The sequence below is a fragment of the Phasianus colchicus genome, chromosome 20 (assembly GCF_987193195.1).
Source record: "Phasianus colchicus chromosome 20, bPhaCol1.hap1.1, whole genome shotgun sequence".
NCBI classification, from domain to species: domain Eukaryota; kingdom Metazoa; phylum Chordata; class Aves; order Galliformes; family Phasianidae; genus Phasianus; species Phasianus colchicus.
This window is the reverse complement of record NC_143455.1, coordinates 10,888,805-10,906,424: the sequence shown is the minus strand read 5'-3', so window position 1 is coordinate 10,906,424 and position 17,620 is coordinate 10,888,805. Positions and strand designations below refer to the sequence as shown.

At 50.0% G+C, this 17,620-nt stretch overlaps 1 protein-coding gene across 1 annotated transcript; it reads right to left on the bottom strand.

Annotated features, from left to right (window-relative positions):
* Positions 1-1,414: 1,414 nt before the first annotated feature.
* CDR2L (cerebellar degeneration related protein 2 like) lies at positions 1,415-17,620 on the bottom strand. Its single transcript, XM_031598643.2, has 5 exons — positions 17,274-17,620; positions 8,123-8,235; positions 6,789-6,937; positions 5,812-5,976; positions 1,415-4,867 (listed from the first exon to the last, which is right to left on the bottom strand). Exons 1-5 carry the CDS (start codon positions 17,350-17,352, stop codon positions 3,982-3,984), a joined length of 1,392 nt encoding a protein of 463 aa, XP_031454503.1. The 5' UTR covers positions 17,353-17,620; the 3' UTR covers positions 1,415-3,981.

The window sequence follows — 17,620 nt, the reverse complement described above, 5'->3', positions numbered from 1 at the left end:
GCCAGCAGCGGTGTCTCGTCGGGAGCTGAAACCGCGTGTAGAGCTGTGGTGAAGTCAAAGTGGCGCTTAAGACGCTCGGCGCTGTGTGGGGCCGGGCCCCGGCTGGGCAGTGGGAGCTGCGCCCCGAGCGGGGTGCGGGTGCGGGTCGGTGGCTCCGACGGGAGCCGGCAGCGCCCTGCTCCGGCATAACCACATCTCTGGGTTTGAAGCGCGGGCCTGCGGGTAAGGATGGGCTTCTGCTCCGCTTCCACAGCCAGGAAATGGAAAGCTTGAAGGAGAAAGAGCAGAACCGCCAGAGAGAGACCGCGCCGTCTGGTGACCTCAATTTAGAGGAGGGAACAGGTAAATTGCTGAGATTTGTAGCCAGAGGGTGGGTGAGGCCTCCAAAGCATTTTACCTACTGCCATTAAACGTGTCAGCGTCACTGCTGTGCTGGTGAGGTGCCAAGAAAGGCGTCAGTTTGTGGTGTGCAGCAGGGCTGGGGACGGAGCGTGAAGGTCGTGGAACCACAGTGAGACAGCCTCCCAGTACCTAAAGGGAGCCTATGAACAGGAGGGAAGATTGAGGTTGGATGTCAGAGGGAAGTTCTTTCCTATGAGAGTGGTGAGGTGCTGGAACAGCTGAGAGAGGCTGTGGATGCCCCGTCCATCCCTGGAGGTGTTCAAGGCCAGGTTGGATGGGGCCCTGGGCAGCCTGGGCTGCTCTGAAATGTGGAGGTTGGTGGCCCTGCCTGTGGCAGGGGGTTGGAGATTTGTGATCCTTGAGGTCCCTTCCAACCCAGGTCCTTCTGCGATTCTGTGAAAGGGGCAGCCCTGCTCGTGCTTCATTCCCACGCTGCTGGATGGCTCAGGTGTCCAGAGAGCCTTTGGAAAAGCAGAATGAGTTCTGCTTGGATGACTGAACCTGATGGAAGTGTGCTTGTCTTAAACTCACCTTCCGTATTCCGTTCAAACTGAATTCTTGACAAGCTGTGTCCTTATTAACCTCGTGCTGTGATCTGAACAGGGGGATTACTTTTGATGAATGCTGAAATTAGTAGTTTCCTTTTTTGTTGTACTTGCTCATTATAGTTGGATATGCTCTTGTTCTCTTGTTCCTGTCCTGATTCTTGGGGTGTGCTATTACATAGCTGCTGCTTTTTGTTAGACCAATCTCTGCAGTAATGTGGTTATTTAATACTTACCTCTTGTAATGAAGATATGGAGTTTTCTTTGGAATTTTCAAAGCAATTTGAAAAGTTTAAATAGAAGGTGGGATGGAAGGTCAACACATGCTTATTTTTTTCCTCCTTTGATTGCTGAAAGTCTAATTTAAGAAAAAAAAATAACCAAGTGACTCTGAATCACACAGTCATCAGAACATATATATATGGCCACTCATATTTTTGGATGCAGAAAGAATGCCCTCAGCACTTTGCTGAACAAACTGCAGATCTCTGGCAGCTGCTTCTTTCACCAATATCCTGTTCCTTACATCAGTCATTTTTTGATGTCTGGTTTTCAAAAAAAATAAAACAAAAACATTTGAATTATAAGTTTAGAAATTATGCAGTTTTATAAACTTTTGAGCTAACAGAAGAGTGTTTTCATCATGTGGCAAATGCTCTTAGTCCAAGTGCACAATGTGTGCATTATATAAATAATGCAGCAGTATAGTTCAATATATCCTCTCTGCTTTCTGCAAAGAAGCCTGAAGCAGTTACTTGACCCAAATCGTACATGATAATCAAAGACATAATTGTTGTGCTGGACCTAAAAGTAAAAAGAGCTTTACAGAAAGTCTGAGCTCTGACAGTACCAGTGTTTCTTTTTATCTGAGAATAAAGCATTTGAAAATATATTTAATCTGATGTATGCTTAACTGGGATGCTGATTCACACGCTATTGTTTAAAATGGAAAGTGAAGGCAATCCTCTTCCCACGCATATGCAACGAGCAGTTGATTGCTGACTTAAAATGACATTGTTTCAGAGATACCATGGTATACAAATGTACGAGGGTACTGGAGCTGGTCATGCCAGCTCCTGTAAAAGAACAGAAACTGGGAAACACTGAAAAAATCAACAGGATTCAGCTTTTGTTGCCATTGTTCATTTTGTTTATTTATTTATTTTTAGTCAACTGCTTTCCATTATAAATAAATAAGGCATGAAGGTTCTCCATACTGTTATAGAGCTGGTAGCCACAGTCGTGCTGATGGCTCCTAATTTTCTTGAGCTGGGGGCCATAGGGCACCTGAAGATGCAGAGCGTGGAAGCAAGGAGCGTTTGGTGGTGGGGAATAGAGGAGAAGGCTTCTGGAGCAGTTGGGTTTGGGCATCACACCCTGCCGACTGACCTCGGTGGTACTCAGCTTAACAAAGGGCGGAAGGGATATTTTTTGCATTAATTCCATTGTGAGTGAAAGAAAGGTAGCTCTTCATAGTGTCAAGGCTCGAGACTTGGAGGATAGTTAAGTCTTAACAGTCTTCCCCCTCCAAAGCCAAATTCAGACTGACGTAAATAAATGTTGCAAAAATCCCAACTATTTACCCAAATTTTTGGGATATAAGCTGGTGAAAACAGAATCCAAATTTGGCCTACAGTTTCTCTGGGCCAGCACAGAATAGGTAGCTTACACTGAACTGCTCATTTCTTGTGGCACAGTGCTCAGGGTGTTGCCTAAGCTGTAATAAAATACTGCTTCTCTGCCTAAAACGTGTCTGTTCAAACAAGATCAACTTCTAGTTTATGAAAAATGGAAAGTGGTGATTCCTGAGACTGCAGCAGCATTTTGGCTGTGTTTGCATGTCTGCGGAAGCAAAAGTGAATAGATTCCAGTGCTGGAAAGTGAGCTGGAACATGAGAGGTGATGACCTTTGGAGACAGTATCTCGGCCAAGATAGATTATTTTCAACAGAAGACTGAAATCTGTCCTCTTGACTGGGAACATAGAGCAAAAGTGTAGGGCAATGTGTGATCAGCACTGCCAGGGCCAGTGGTCCCAATGCTGTACGAGTGTGGTGCTTTATCCTTCTACTTGCATGTGAGTCACTGCTAGGTAGCTTTGCAAGCCCATGAAAGCTGTATTGGAGGAGCTTGCTGCAATGGAGGCAGTGATGTCCTGTTGGATAGCACAGTGCAGAGGGCTGGTACCTGGACAGTGAGGTGAAAGCATGTCTCTGAAACTGTAACAGCACTTCTTATCTAGCTTATGGGAAAGTTCCTGCCAGGCAGTGATATACCTGGGATGAAATACTGGGGGAGATTTAAAGTGAGGAAATCCCGTATGCCTACAAAGTCTGGAGGGCATGGAGTGAGTTACTAGGTGACACTGATGAAGACAGAACAATCAGTTCTATGTTTCTCTTCAAGTTTTTCCAGTTGCAATGAGCTTGCATTGTAAATAGCTGAAAAACCTGACTGACAAGAGAATGGCTTGAACAGCAAGAACATACTGCCCTTTGGGAAAGGGGAAAGGTGGGGGTAGGTCTCTTGAGTACAAGTGTAGGTTCTTAGCCATAAAACCAATGTGAAGGCTTGGGCTGGTGTTCTTGAGCAGCTCCTGAAGTTCTGATGGCTCTTACTGCTTTGCTGTGAAGCTGAACTCCGGCTGCAGTGCTGGAGGACATCCAGGCTTTTGCTCGCATCTAACTGGACTGTAAGACAAGCTGAAAAGGATGGAGGAGGTGAACAGTTCTTTGTGGTGTGGTTTCTGTTGCTATTGAGAAGTCTGTCTCATGCAGAGATCCATCATACAGATTCTGAAATCCTCTAACTACAATGTACAGTTTGTCCAACAAGTCACCAGAGCCCAAGCTTAAAAACATGAACTGAGTCTTGTGACATTTCCTTGCAATTATACCATGGACGCTCCCTTCCCATACAAGAACATACCATGAGGCCTCTCAAGCCTTCAAAGCAGTGGGGCTGGTGACGTTTCCTGGAGTTGAAGAGAAGACTTGGCTGTTGGGATAGCACGCGGGGATTGCAGAGGGCAGGGCTCATTTGCTGCTCTTGTTTTTCACCTTTGTGGCATTGATGTCTGCTTTTGTTTTCTGGATGCGGGAGAAGATCTCCTTAAACAGAGCCTTGTACTCAGGCTGACTCTGCTCCAGCCGCTTGTCCACGGCCTCCACGTGTTTGCTGATGGTCTTCTCCATGGATTTCCGCTCTTCCAACTCAAACCCTTCTCCCCGGAAGTCTCTAAAGGAGCTATCACGAGAAATAGGGCGGGAGGTCTGCACCCCTGTGTGACGCACGCTGTCCTTGTGCTGCCGGCATTTACTCAGGAGCTCCTCGTACTTCTCCAGCAGGGCGTGATACTGCTCGTCCACCTCCCTCAGGATGGACATGCCCCGTTTGCGCACGTTGTTAGCATGCAGTGTGTAATTGCCCTCGTGCCGGCTCACAGCATCTTTGGTGACAATGGCATTCAGAGCTGTGTCACTGCAGCTCTTCCGGACGGGGTGGTTTGGGGAAGGTGTCATTGATGGCCCGTGACTTTTCCCTCCCTCTTCCTCTGAGAGGTCGATGTAATCTGCTTCTGGGGCATTATTCAGTGGCTCCAGGAGGGCCTCAGACAGGTTGTCTTCCCTGCTGAGCAGATACTTCTTGACTTGTTTCATTTGCTGCAGCTCCACGAGCTCTGCCTCCAGCTCCTTGATGCGCAGCTTGCAGTGCTCCATCTCGCACACGCGCTGCTCGAGGTCCGAGTACTCCTGAATCACAGAGCTGTACTCCCGCTCAACCCGCTCCTTCCGCTGCTTCTCCTGATTCACCTGGGACCTCAAGGATTCCACCATGGCTTGGAGGCGCTCGTTCTCCCGCTCCAACGGCTTCTGGTTGAACTCTGCTGAGGAGCTGTGGACCTGGAATGCATCTTCATACCTGGAAGAATAGAAAGCGTGTGAGCAGATCAAAGAATCATTAGGGTTGGAAAAAATCTTTAAGGTTATCCAGCCCAACTCCAGCCCATCTCGTCATGCCCACTGACCGCATCACTCAGCACCACATCTCCACAGATCTGAACACCCACAGGGACGGTGACTCCACCATCTCCCTGGGCAGCCAGTTCCAAATCCTCCAGGTGAAGGAGGAGGCAGAAAGAGATGCTGGTGTGATGAGTTGCCTCTTCTTCATTGCTCCTTTCCTGGGAAGCAATACAGTGCACTTCCCCCTTCTATTGGGAAATCATTTTTTCCTCCTCAGTGAAGTGCCTGTGGCATTCTGTCTTGTTGGAACAGATTGAAAAAAGGAAAGCTCCATGGCTTCCCCACGAGGCATGGCAGGAGGCGGGGAATATTGAACAGATTTCTAAGTCACTGAAGGGCAGAGTGACCTTCAGAGCTGACTGCAGAGCGGCAACACTGTGGGCATGAGGCATGGAGGGACACTGGGAGGATGTGGGGGAAGAACCACTGGAACATGAAGTGGATTTTGCTGGGGGTTTTATACCCTCATAACATCCCCTGTGCTGCTGTTTGTATCCTCTCGTAGTGAATGCTTTCAGTAAAAAACTTTATTGATTACTTATCTATTTAAAGAAGCCTCTATTATGGACGAAGCTGAGCAAGAAACATCCTTAGAGGGTCAGTGAATTAGCACTGTGGCAGGGATTTAAGGAAGCTCAAGTGAGCAATAGTGCTGAAAGTGTTTGTACAGCATGTGGCATACCTTCATTTGTGCTGCTGGGGCTATGGGAATTGCTGGAATTGTCCTGGGTTTTGCTAGAGAAAGAGGTTGACCCTCCGCCTCCCTGCAGATGGGCAGAGGACAGGGGCAGAAAGCTGTAGGGCCACCAGAGCCACAGCTCTGCCCTCCCTGCTCCATACCTGGGGCTGGAGCACAGCTCCTTCAGGCAGGGGAAGGTGTGGATGGTTCGGCGCCGCTCCCTCTTCTCCCGCCGGATGCGGAGCTGCTCCAAGCTCCGCATCTCCTCCACCTGCTTCTGCAGCTCCTCCACCTGGTTCTGCAGCCCCTCAATCGTTTCCGTCAAGCTGTGAAGAGAGCAGGGAGCACAGGTGAGGAGCTGGGCACAGCAGTCACAGACCTTTGAGAGGGTTTTTTTTCCCCCCATAGAGAAAGCTGGTCTATGGAGGTCCTAATATGTGCCCTGAGAGCGTGACGGTGCTTGCTATCATGGCAGAGGCTGCTCTCCCTTTTGGGTGGGGGGGGTTGTAGAAAAGGGAGGACTAAAGCAGTGCCAAGGGATATACCAACAGGAGACCCTCTAACCTCAGATCTGTTGGTTGAGTCAGCTCTGGGACATGAGCACTATCCTGGAATATCTCTGCACTACAAGGGCTCAAGCACTTTACTCTTCCTCTTGTTTCTCTTGTAGAAATAAACACTGGGCAGAAATTTTGTTTTATTCTGGCTGTGAGCACAGTTCCTAAAGCTGCTCCAAAACTCCTCCTCTGCTTTGAGGCTCCCTATCTGCACAGCTGTTGGCAGAAGATGCTGTAACATAAGGACATGGCTTAGTCTGTTTCCAGGGATGACCTTGATCATGAGGCTATTGTATGAGAAGAAGTTATCAACAAACTAGTCTAGCTAAATGCTGGATCCGTGCCCAGTGCACTGCTGCACTGCGTGCTCAGGACCTCCCTTGTACCATCATGTGCTTCTTATTGAACGAAGCTCATCCTCCATGCAGGAAGGTCTCTGTGCCTCTCTCTGCCTGGTCCCAGCTACCAAACCTGGCTGATAAGAGAATGGTTGGAGCAGCTAGAGCACGCTGAGCCCTGGGGCAGGGGGAAGGTGGGATAGGGGTGCCAGCCTCACTGTGTGGGACCAGAGGAGGCTGTACCATTGTATTTTCTGTTGGGATGTCTTGCTTTCCAGCACAAGCTTCTGATTTGCCAGCTCCAGGTCCCGTGCCGTCAGGTCTAGCTGCTCGTAGACTTTGGCATGCTGCTCGTTCATCTGCCGTAGCATCTCAAGCTGCTTGGTCAGGTACTGCAAAAAAAAAAAAAAAGAGAGAAAAAAAACACATCTCAAACCCAGGTTGTTTCATGAGCAGAAGTTCCTACAGCCTTAGCTTCATTGTGTCTTGTGGCCAGTTTATCCTCCATCTGAAGCTTCTTCCAGTGGAGGAATTCCTGCTTACATGATTGTGTGTCTAAAACATGACTGTCCCCCCCACCCTCATCCTCTGTGAAGAGCACTAACCTCACTCTCTCTACTTGGCTTCTTTTTTATTCACAATACCCCAAGGAAATCAATATCCCTGAGAATGTGACCCTTCACTGGAGCTGAGTGTGCTTGGCCCAATGGTTACTGCATCATCTGACAGATCAATCGCAGAGGCTGCATTTCTGTAGGAATTCAGGCTGCAGAAAGTCTGAATCTGTGAAATGTGAGAGCTGCAGCCATACCCCTTTCCTGCAGCCTCTGCAGCAGTTCGAAAGCTTTCACCCTGCACAGCCTGGCACAAGGGCACTGGCTGGGTTCAGATCCTAAATCTGGGGCTGTGAAGACACAAAGCCCTTCTCTCCTCTCCTTGCAGTGCCACGTGCTGGGAGTTCCCTGCCTGTCTGCCCCGTGCCTTTGTAAATTGGCGGTTTCTAATCTTTTTTTTAATTCACAGATCTCTGGAAGTCTTCCAGTAGATGCAAACCCTCCCTGCGCAGTGAGTTTAAGCCTCTCAGCTTGGCGCTGTGGGCAGTAATGCCCTGACCCCAAAGGGTGCATGAAACAGCATTGCAGATTGCAGCTCTTTGAGAAAAAGCTGCTTTGTGCCTTGGACAAAGGAGGCTGTGTTCTTGGGGTGCCAAGGGGCTGGCCGAGAACAAACGTGATTAAGAGCGCCTGGAACCAAGGAAAAGCAGCAGTAGAGTGCTGAGAAATGAGCACAGAGGTTGGTGGGTGGGCAGGAAGAGGCCACATGTGCCCCAGCTGCAACCAACGTTGGTGCCAAAATCTGGTGCACATCTGTGCAGGGGTGAGAGGGTCAGTCAGTGGGGGCTAGGAGCACCTCACCCAGACCTTAATCCACCCTGCTGCAGGCACATATGGAAGGGACTTCAGCTTCCATCCCCCATGGCACATCCCTTCCTGCAATCTGTGCTGCTGGGACTGGCAGTGTTTCTCTGAGATGACAGCAGGGATCCGGCCACTCCTGTCCCCAGTGTGTGTCCCCACCTCGATTTCCTGCACTTGCTCTTCATTGGTGGCATACATCTGCTGCAGGGACTCCTCCAGCTCCTTGTTGCGTTCCAGCAGTGTCTTCCCCAGCTCAGCAGCCAAGTGCAAGTCTGAAAAGCAGAAGGGACAAAGTCGCTGTGGTTCCTGCTCCAAGCACAGCTTGCTTTGCACAGGGCTGCTTTAGCAGCAGGTTTCGATGCAGATACGCGTTTACAGGACATTCACAATCTGCCTTTTCCATCTTGCTATGCTGCAGGAGCAAGTGGCAGCTGAGCTTGGGGCAGCCTACGTCACCTTTCTGCATGGCACCATGCACTGTACAGCCAGGATCAGACCCACAAGGCTTGGCTGAGGCTGAAGATCAGTCCCCCATGCCCATCTTCATCCCCATCTCCTATGGGGCTGAGTGGGGCTCAGCATCCTCCAGGATGAGAGGAAAGGTTGGTGAAGCCCTGCAGAGCCTTGGGGATGCTCTGTAAATGATATTGTTATCTCTAATGAAGGGATTGCCCTGCCTTCCCTGTCAGCCTCCATCCATCACCACTAACAGAGTGACATGAGCAATAGAATTGTGCATGGCCCCAGGGGTTGGCAGCCCTGCAGCCTTGCTGCACTCCTCCGGGTAGCTCCAAGGCAAGGACCAACACTATGTATTCCCTTACTGCCACCTCTGAATGCTTTGGGGAGGCTGCTGAGATTTTTGGGTGTTAGGAGGAGTGTAGGGAAAATAGACATTGACAGTGTGAGCTGCTTAAATTACTGAGTTTGCTATCTTGGGTAAACAAACTCCAAGCCAGGACTCTGTGATTCCTATGCTGGCCAAAGCTTGAGCTCTCAGGTGATGCTGTTTGTGAGCCTGTGATGGCACAGCTGGCTCTGTTTGTAGCCCTTTGCTTTCAAAGCAATTGGTTGTCTATAAAGCCCAGCCTCAGGTGACTGTATGGGTGTTCATTTCCCTTGGTGCTCTCAGTGGGGTGAGTGTCTGGCTTGTTTTGTGGCAGAGTGTAAGCCTGACCCTAAGCCTTCAAAGCAAGAAGGTAGGAAAACAGGTATTGGCGTGTGTTACTGCTCCTGCCCTGGTATTTTCTCAGCCCATCGCAAACCCTGGTCCCCAGCCTGTAGTTATTATGTGTTTTGTAAAGCCTCTGCTGGGGCTGAGAGCTGTTCTAGTTTCTCCCTACAGTTAATTTGGATATGCAATTGATTGGGAAGCAGTGATAACTTATTAATAGAATAGTAGGAGGGGAATCAGGACCCCTTGGGTATATCCTGTGCCTGGGAAAATTGCTCATTTTAGAAGTCATGTTGTAAAATGAGGCTGATGCTGGCTGCTTGGGCACAGTCTCTTACATGGGAGGAGTACTAGGATGCAATCCTCCTGTTAGATAATGCCATGGGAAGTGCTGCTGTGTTACTAGTTTGAGTGATGACTGCTTTGGCCCCAGTGGTGCTGGGGGCCATCTCCCTAGCAGCTCTTGTGTGTCCTCGGATCTCCCCTTTACCATGGGAAGTGATTCTCAGCATTCAGGGTGTTACTCTAGGAAATGTCTTTTTAATCATAGTCGTCATTGTCACGCAGCTACCTGGTCTGAGGGCTGTGAGCCCTCCTGGGCTATAGGGATGTGTCCTTCTAGGAAAGATGACTTCTTATTGAGCGCTGAATTTCTCTGGTTTCCAAAGTGCTCTCAGGGGAGTGAGTGTTTGCTGTGCCAGCTAGAGACTGGAGAAACAGCCAGACACCAGCAAAGACAAAGGGAAACTTGTGCCTTTAAGCTACTTGGGATAGCGTTTAATGGCACTGCCACCTTGCCAAAGCCTGTGTCCTTGCTGGAGAGGGGCACATTGCAAATCACATCTGTCCTACTTGATTTCTGCAGCAAGGAGAGCCCGGCACGAAGCAGAGGGCTTCAGGTAATGAGTCAAGTGTGTCCCTGTCCCCACGGATTACCCCAATGCTCTCTCACCATATGGCATCCAATTTAATCAGCTGGAGTTGAGTTAAGTGGATTACGTAGTGTGAGATCCTACATTGTAATTTAAAGGACTCTGTCAGCAATAATTTAATGGGGGAAATGGGCAGTGTTTGGGGACAAATGGGAAAGAAGAAAGAACAGGGCTGAGCTTCAAGGAGGAAATTTATTTCTTTCCATTGTGAGCTGAAGGGCCTGAGAGATTCCAGGCTTGAAGGATGTGGGGGAATTGGTCCTTTCAGTGTCATTAAACGGCCTCAGCCATCACGCACACTCCCTTACAGCCAGCTGAAGCATCCCCCTAATCCTGTCTGCCCCACACCTGCTGAGTCCCTTCCTTCCCACCTGTTGTTTTCCCTGGGCTGTAGGAGGGAGGGGACGCTATAGGGATGTGTTTTAATGTCTTCTTTAGAGCAGATTTATCTTGATTAGAAAAGCTGTGATTAGCTCAAGCAGGCTTGGGTAGCACACGGTTCCTCTCCATAGAGAGGACAGCATCCTGGGGCTGAGTGTGAATTTATCAATGGGATGTTCCAGTGGAGTAAGGACTGCTCAGGGATTCTCTCTACAAAATTCCCCCCAGGCTTTTGTATTCCTCTGCGCTTCTTCACCATCAGATTGGGCAGCCAGTGCTGTACAGCCTGTGCTAATTCAGCAGTTCGTGTTCAGCCTCCCTCCCTGCTCTGTGCAGAAGGAGAAATGAAGTCATGGTGCTAAAGGCAGCACCCGTGAAACAGCCAGCATTCAACTTATAAACAGCGCCCTTAGGGATACCAGACTTGTGGAGGGGATTGGGGGAGACAGTGTTGATCAAATTCTCTCAGGGAGGTGGGGGCCATGACCCTGCGGATGTATGCAGCCAAGGAGATGCTCTGCGTCCCTAAACGAAGATCTGCCTCTAGAGAGAGAGGGCTGTGCTTCCCTGTGAGCTTCTATGGGAAAGCAAGGAGCGAGAGCAGAGGCTGAGAGGGGAGTTGGGGCTGGATCTGGGCAGTGCCTAGCATAGGGGAGCTACTGTAGTATGCAGTGTTTTTCCTTCATCTTGGGAGGCAACTGTCTTGCAGCTGCAGAGGTGACCCAGAGGTAATTGTGCTGGGACTGCATCACTGGGTAACACCCCCCCCCTCCCCCAAAAAGTCCTGATTCTGCAGCAGGTTGTCACTCTTAAAGAGGTTGTGGAACAAGGCACAGGGTGTCCCTGCTGCAGCAGCCTCCTGCAGCAATTCCTGCACAGGCAGATGTGTACTGCTGTGGGGCTGGATGCCTCCTGGCTGAGGCAGCTTACATTATGGCACAGAAATCTGCAGCCGTTCTTGTGTTCCTGGTGCTGACTTGCATCTCTCTGGGCACCCTGAAGGATGCTTTTTCTCTATCCTTGGCTGCAGCTTTGTGTTGGGCAGGGCATGTTTCAGCAGCTCTTGGTACAACTGTGTCATCTTCGTAAATACAGCTTTCTGGAGAAATCCACCACCTAGAGCACTACTTTAGGCTTTCCCCCATCCTCTCTCTGATATGAAACTCAGCTCTTCCTGGAGTTCTTGTTGGTCAGATGGAATAAATCAGGTCCATATCCTCAGGAAACGCTGAAGTCTGGGGATTTTCAGCAGGGACTGAAGGGCTGATGCAGACAATTACAGGGGTTTAAATGCCCCTGTCCCTGGGGAGAGCTGGTGGTGATCCAGAGCTGTGTGAGCCAGGCAGGCTTGCAAGGGGTGTTACAGGTCCTTGGGCTCACACTGTGCAGGGCTTTATGCAGGATGTATCCTTTGGTTCAGTGTCTATTTAGGAGTTACTTGTGGTCCTGTCCTGAAAAGCCTGCAGTGAGGGCTGCTGCCAACAGCAAATTCACCTGCTGAGCACTGGGGAGGAGCAGCGAGCAGAATTCTGGTGCATGGACTCTGGAGGAAGCGCAGGTGATTGTGAGCTGATGGATGGGGTGGGCTGAGAGTTAAGAACTGATGTTTAATGCTGTTGACGTTTAATTTAATTGCATTTGCTGTCTGCACCATTACACACGGGTACTTAGAGTCAAGGGCAGGTGCAATTATTCCTTTCAAAATCTAAATAAATGATGCGGTGCTGTTTACTCCAGGGTAGGGTGTGTTTACTGCTCATTTATTTTTCTCCTTAGTTGCAAGAGACTGTGCTGTCTGGATACATTACAGTGAAGATCAACTTTTGTATATCTCTTACTGGTGCTCTGTGACAGGCGATGGAGGGAATCAGTGCTTAGCCCTTACAAGCCTGTGCAAGGGAATATGATGGGGTGCAGATGAAGCAAGTGCCATCACACATCTCACAAACAACCCATAAGGATATGTGGAAAAGCCATGTCAGCATGCCCATTCAGAGCATAGCTCCAGTTGGGCTGAGCTAGTGCTGGGCACATGGGCAGTTCTGTTAGTCTAATGAGATTTGCTGGATTGCCTGCTTGCTTTTGTTTTTCTTTTTTTTCTTGTGTAGTTTGTTCTGAACCTATGGGCTGCCTTTAGCTTTGCAAGCAGCCCTGGCAGGGGGAAGCTCCTTTTACCACAGAGATGTAGTTTGCAGGGGCTCAAGACAAGCAAAGAGCAACAGAGTGGCTCTATCTGGGAAACCTTGATGGGCAATGAGAGCAGTGACCCCACCTGCTCCCTGGCAGTGAATCCCACCCCTGAGCAGGGCAGGGGCTCAGGGATGTGCTGTCTGTACTACACTGTGCTGCAGAAAGGCTCTCCAAGCATGGGCAGTATGTTAACGCCTGAGCCCTCGGTTGGCTGTCTGTGCTTATAAGCTGTGTGCATCTACACAAACTCATCCACAGCAGTCCTATCCCTGTGCCCACAGCCATCGACTTGTGTTTTGCTATATCACTAGAGCATGATAACACAGAGTGTGCTATTAGACCACGGTTGGGCTGCATCTGTGTCTTTCCCTACTGTTCCCTTATCTAAACAGCTTCCATGCCTGTGTTTGCCTTGTAGGCTAAGATGGTTTCTAAGCTCGGTGACTGGTGGAGGCTCTGGTTGTGTACGTGGATCAGAAAGAGTCCTAAATAAATACATACAAGGGAGATAAGGAGAAGAAGTGAGGAAAGAGGAGAGAGAAAGGAAGCCAATACTTTCCTGTGGGCACCCTTCCTCCAGGCAGCAAAGCTCTAGCTAATTAATTATGTTGGGATGTGGGGAACCATGAATAGAGAAAGGCTTTTACTCTTAAAGCTGAAGACACAAATGCATGGACTGCTGCCATGTGGGAATCTCCCTGATGGTTTTGGGGGCAGGAGGCTGTAACTGACCCAGCACTGGGGAGGACCAGCACCCCACCCGCAGCTATTGCTGGCTGGCTTGGCTGCTCCTGCTGGAGGAAATACAGGTCCTGAGCAGTTCTGGGGCAGCCAAGTTCAGCACAACTGCTACAGCTGCCCACAGCGATGGCAGGTAGAACCATGGATGGATGCCATCCTCAAGTTTCCTTGGCCCATAAAGAAGCAGCGGCTGGGGCTGCTGTGGGCAGGAGATTCTTCAGGACAGCCCTGAGGCTGCAAACACACAGTAGTTCTCCCAGTTCTGCTTCTTCCCACAGCTGGAAGTATGTGCCCAAGGTTCAGCAGTCATAGAAAGGAGTTTCTGTGTCAGACAGGAGGCAGGTCCTGGAAGTCACTGTGTGGGATTCTTACTCCCTGTTTGCTTGCCTCCTTCACATAGCAGGACAATTTACATTCTAGGAAAATGCATATGGATATCTTCTACCCAGAACTGGGGGCTCTCACCCTTTCCTCTCCTTGAAGATAATGAAACGCCACCTTATTTCCCTGTGCTTTAGTCCTTCTGATCAACCCCAAGCAGCTCAGCGATTAGTCACTGAAAACTTTCTACTTCCACAACCTAACTGTGGCAGTGCACAGCTGAGTCAGTGGCTCAGCTACACAGGCAGCACTATCCTGCCCTGCTGTGGGGATGAAGGGCAGCTGCTGGAAGCTATGCTGCTGGAAGGCAAGCAGGCTGCAGGGCTCACCTGCAGAGCTGGGCTGCCAGGAAGGCAACATGAGGGACAGATTGTAGAGTTCTACCTGCTCCCCAGTGTTTGGGCAAGCAGAGTGATTGCAGCTGTATGGACCACCCTGTGTCTGATGGCTGAGTGATGCAGAAAATTGATAGGTATGGTTGCAGCTGGTCACCAGTGTACTGCTGACCCTGGGTCTTCACATGGATGAGTGAGGAGTGTGGTGCAAGCTCAGCACCTTGTGTCATTTTTTCTTCTTAGCAAAGCAATCAGGTGCTTGGCAGGAGGAGGAGGAATTAAGATACTTAAATCTGGAGACCTTTAGAGGTGACAGCCGTAAGGTCCTTAGCCTGCATTGCAGATCGTTTGGCCTCGTTTCTGTGGCTGCCCAGGAGGAGAGGGCTGTTGGACTTCCAGTGGTGTCGGGATGGTTCTGGTTCCTTGTCCTCTATATTCACTGAGGCTGTATTCAGGTTCCTGAGAGTGCTGGGAGCCCCCTGTTGGGCTGCACTCTGGCTTAGACCTGAGTGCTGGCAGAGAGGTAGGAGGCTGGGAAGATGTGGATGTGGGAAGCGGAGATCAAGGCCAGAGAGCTGTCAGCTGCTGGGTCTGTTCTGCTCTGTGTGGATCCAGACGTGTTTCTGCTGGCACATGGCCTTCTGAACACAAATGCTTATGATGAGCTGAAAAGACATCCTCACTTGTCCCCAGCTCAGATTATCTAATTTTAGCTTCTGTTTGTTCTCTTGGGGTCTGGTTACACATACAGCCTGTGCTCAGGGTATGTACATCACCTTGAACAGTGTGGGATTATTGTTAGGGAACAGGTCAAGGGTTCTGGAAGGCACCAGTCCACTTGGATGTGGTGGGAGCTGGGGTCTGGGTCCTGCTGCCTCCGAGGCATGTGACGGATGCAGTCAGTCACTATGGGTCCTTCAGGAGGGAAAGAATAATTGGGGTTTGTTCTCTTGGGAAAACTGATTTGATTCAGCAAGCCAAAACACTGGAGGATGGGGAGGAAAGTAACAGGTGCTCAGCAAAGAACTGGTTTCCTCCATGGTGCTAAAATGGTTAATTAACATAATCATCATGGAGCTCCTGGCTAAGCAATCCGTTGCTTAGCAAACAGTTTTGGATGTAAATATAATAAATATTTGATGCTGTGAGATGACGATAAGGCCAGCAACCAACTGATGCACAGCAGAACCTTCTCTCCTTTAGCTCATGGTGCTGCTCATTTCTCCCACCCTTGCTCCCAAGGGCTAGTCTCTAAGCCTTTGCTTTTGTCATCTGCCTTCCTGGCTGTTGCCAGCTATGGTTTTGGCACGTCCTTTGGCATGTCCTTGCCCTTTCAGTAATGCCAGCACAACTCTTAATCATGCTGCACTGGATGTCTCGCATTGTGCTTCCACCCCTAATTTCCAAACTGACAGTGTCAGGGCTGTACCATCCCTCTGGATGCTGCTATGGCAGGCATGGACCAAGCCTGGCACTGTCCTTCATAATGCATTGTGCAAATTAATTATGGTTGTGATTACCCCGCAGGACCTTTCCAGCTGGCTGATTTCAGTTAAAGCCTTCTCCATCTCTCCTGAGTTTGTGCAAGCCTGCACAGCCCCCATTCTTACAGTGACAGTGAGCCCCGCAGATGGGACTTGTTTTGGGTCTGTTTTCCTCCAGTCCTGTGTCTGCCCAAAGGTGGAGCCTATCCTCAGCATGAATCTGTCATCTGGAGTTAGTTCTTCTGCATGTGCACAGCTGGGACAGAGCAGGGAACCTGGCCAGCAGGAGGAAGGTTGTTCTTATTGTTGGGAGCCAGCGCTGACTCACGAACCTGACACCAGAGACAGCATTAGGCTAAAAACCTGAGTCCTGTGTTGCTCAACACTCCCCTACTCATTTGTAGCACTGTTGCCCTCAGTCTGCCTCCTGCCCCTGGAGCAGTGCACAGGTCCCTGCTGAGCCAGGAGAAGATGTCACCTAGAAGTGTGAATTTCTGAGGAGTCAAAGGCTGCACTGTTTACCCAGCTGATAGCTCTATCTTCTTTCTCCGCCCTGGTTTAATCTGAGCGTTGTGTTTAAAAGAAGAGGGCCTAGTATCCATCTACTAATGCTTCCTGTTAATTGAGAAACTGAGGTAAAAAACCAGCTGCGCAATCCCTCTGGGCTGGCTATCATTCCTTGTTGGGCCTCTGCCCTGCAGCTGAAGCTGTGCAAACTTCAAATCATGACATAATGTACTGGAGTGGTGGTGGGCAGAGGCACTGCAGCTGGGCTGCAATGTCCCTGCTGGCAGTCAGCTGGTTGGAGCAGATGTAGAACCATAACACACGAAGAGCATAACACGTCAGAGGGGTGACTGCATTTGGGTACCAAAAACTCTTCTCTATACATTGACAATTCATTCTTTGGCAGTTCCTCTGAAACACAACTTCTTGCAGCTAAGTTGACTCAAAATATGAAGCTAAGCATTCAGAAAAAAGAAGCCCCAAATATTCACAGGTACTAACTGTGCAGCTTAGGATAAACATTACAAAGAACTAGTGTAAATGCAGGCTGTTACTTCAAAACAAATTACACAAGTGAATGCTTATCTTTCTTTGGCAAACCTATTTTTGCTGTTTGAACCTTGGCATTCCTTTCTCTCCTCAATTTTTCCACTTTTGTGGCTGAGTGGAGAAACCTCAGAAGGAATAAGGTGATTTAGAAGCATTCTTTGGGATTAAGCTTGGACAGCAAGAGCTTTGGGCAACACTTCCAGCACCTACATCTTAGCAGTACCTTATTTGTTACGGATCTGTTTCTAACCAGTGTGCCTGATGACTGCCTGCAGCCAGCTGGAGATGAAGGCAGTGTCAGAACTATCCATGTTGGATTCTGCCCCCAGCATGTTTTCTGGGGAGCCAGCTTGCTGTACCACCAAAGGACACCTGGCTGGTGCTGAGGGCAGATTTGGGCTCCCTGCGTCTCAAAGTTTCCGTGCTCAGGATGGCTGTTGGGAGTAGCAGAGCTGACGTTTCCATGGAGGTGCGGCTGCAAGATGAGGTGCTGGGTTTGCAGAGCAAACAGAAGCCTTGAGATAAGGTGTCTCACCCCTCACTCCGGGTCTACCCCCCTCCCCCTGTTTGTTTCGTTTTTCGTCCTCTCCCCCTGGGCTTCCATCCCTGGCAGCTGTCCGTGTCCCCCATCCTTACCTTGCTCCAGGTCCTGCTGGTCGTACCAGGGCTCCTCTTCCTCGCTCTGAAACTCCTCCATCCTGTCGGCGCTCAGCATTTAGCAGCGGGGGCCGGGGAAGGCGAGCAGCATGCGCCGAGGGGGCCCCACCGCCGCCGGCAGCGGGGATGGAGGCAGGGATGGAGGCAGGGATGCGGGCCGGGAAGCGGGTGGTACGACGTGGCAACCGGCTCCTGGCCGCTGCCGGGCTCTGCCTTCTCCGAGGGAGGCTTCTGCTGCCGCCGGGGCCGGGGGAAGCTCCAAGGGATGGGGATTAAACGGGGACGTAGCCGGAGGGGCCGGGGGATGCACAAAGGAAGGAAGAGGG

Bases quoted from the DNA above. Each gene is read 5' to 3' on its own strand.
- CDR2L (XM_031598643.2), bottom strand. From the start codon at position 17,352: ATGCTGAGCGCCGACAGGATGGAGGAGTTTCAGAGCGAGGAAGAGGAG. The intron at 5,977-6,788 runs GTACAGCCTCCT...CTCTCTTCACAG, and splicing joins TCCCAACAGAAAATACAATG to CTTGACGGAAACGATTGAGG. The intron at 4,868-5,811 runs GTATGGAGCAGG...CTATTCTTCCAG, and splicing joins GAGCTGTGCTCCAGCCCCAG to GTATGAAGATGCATTCCAGG.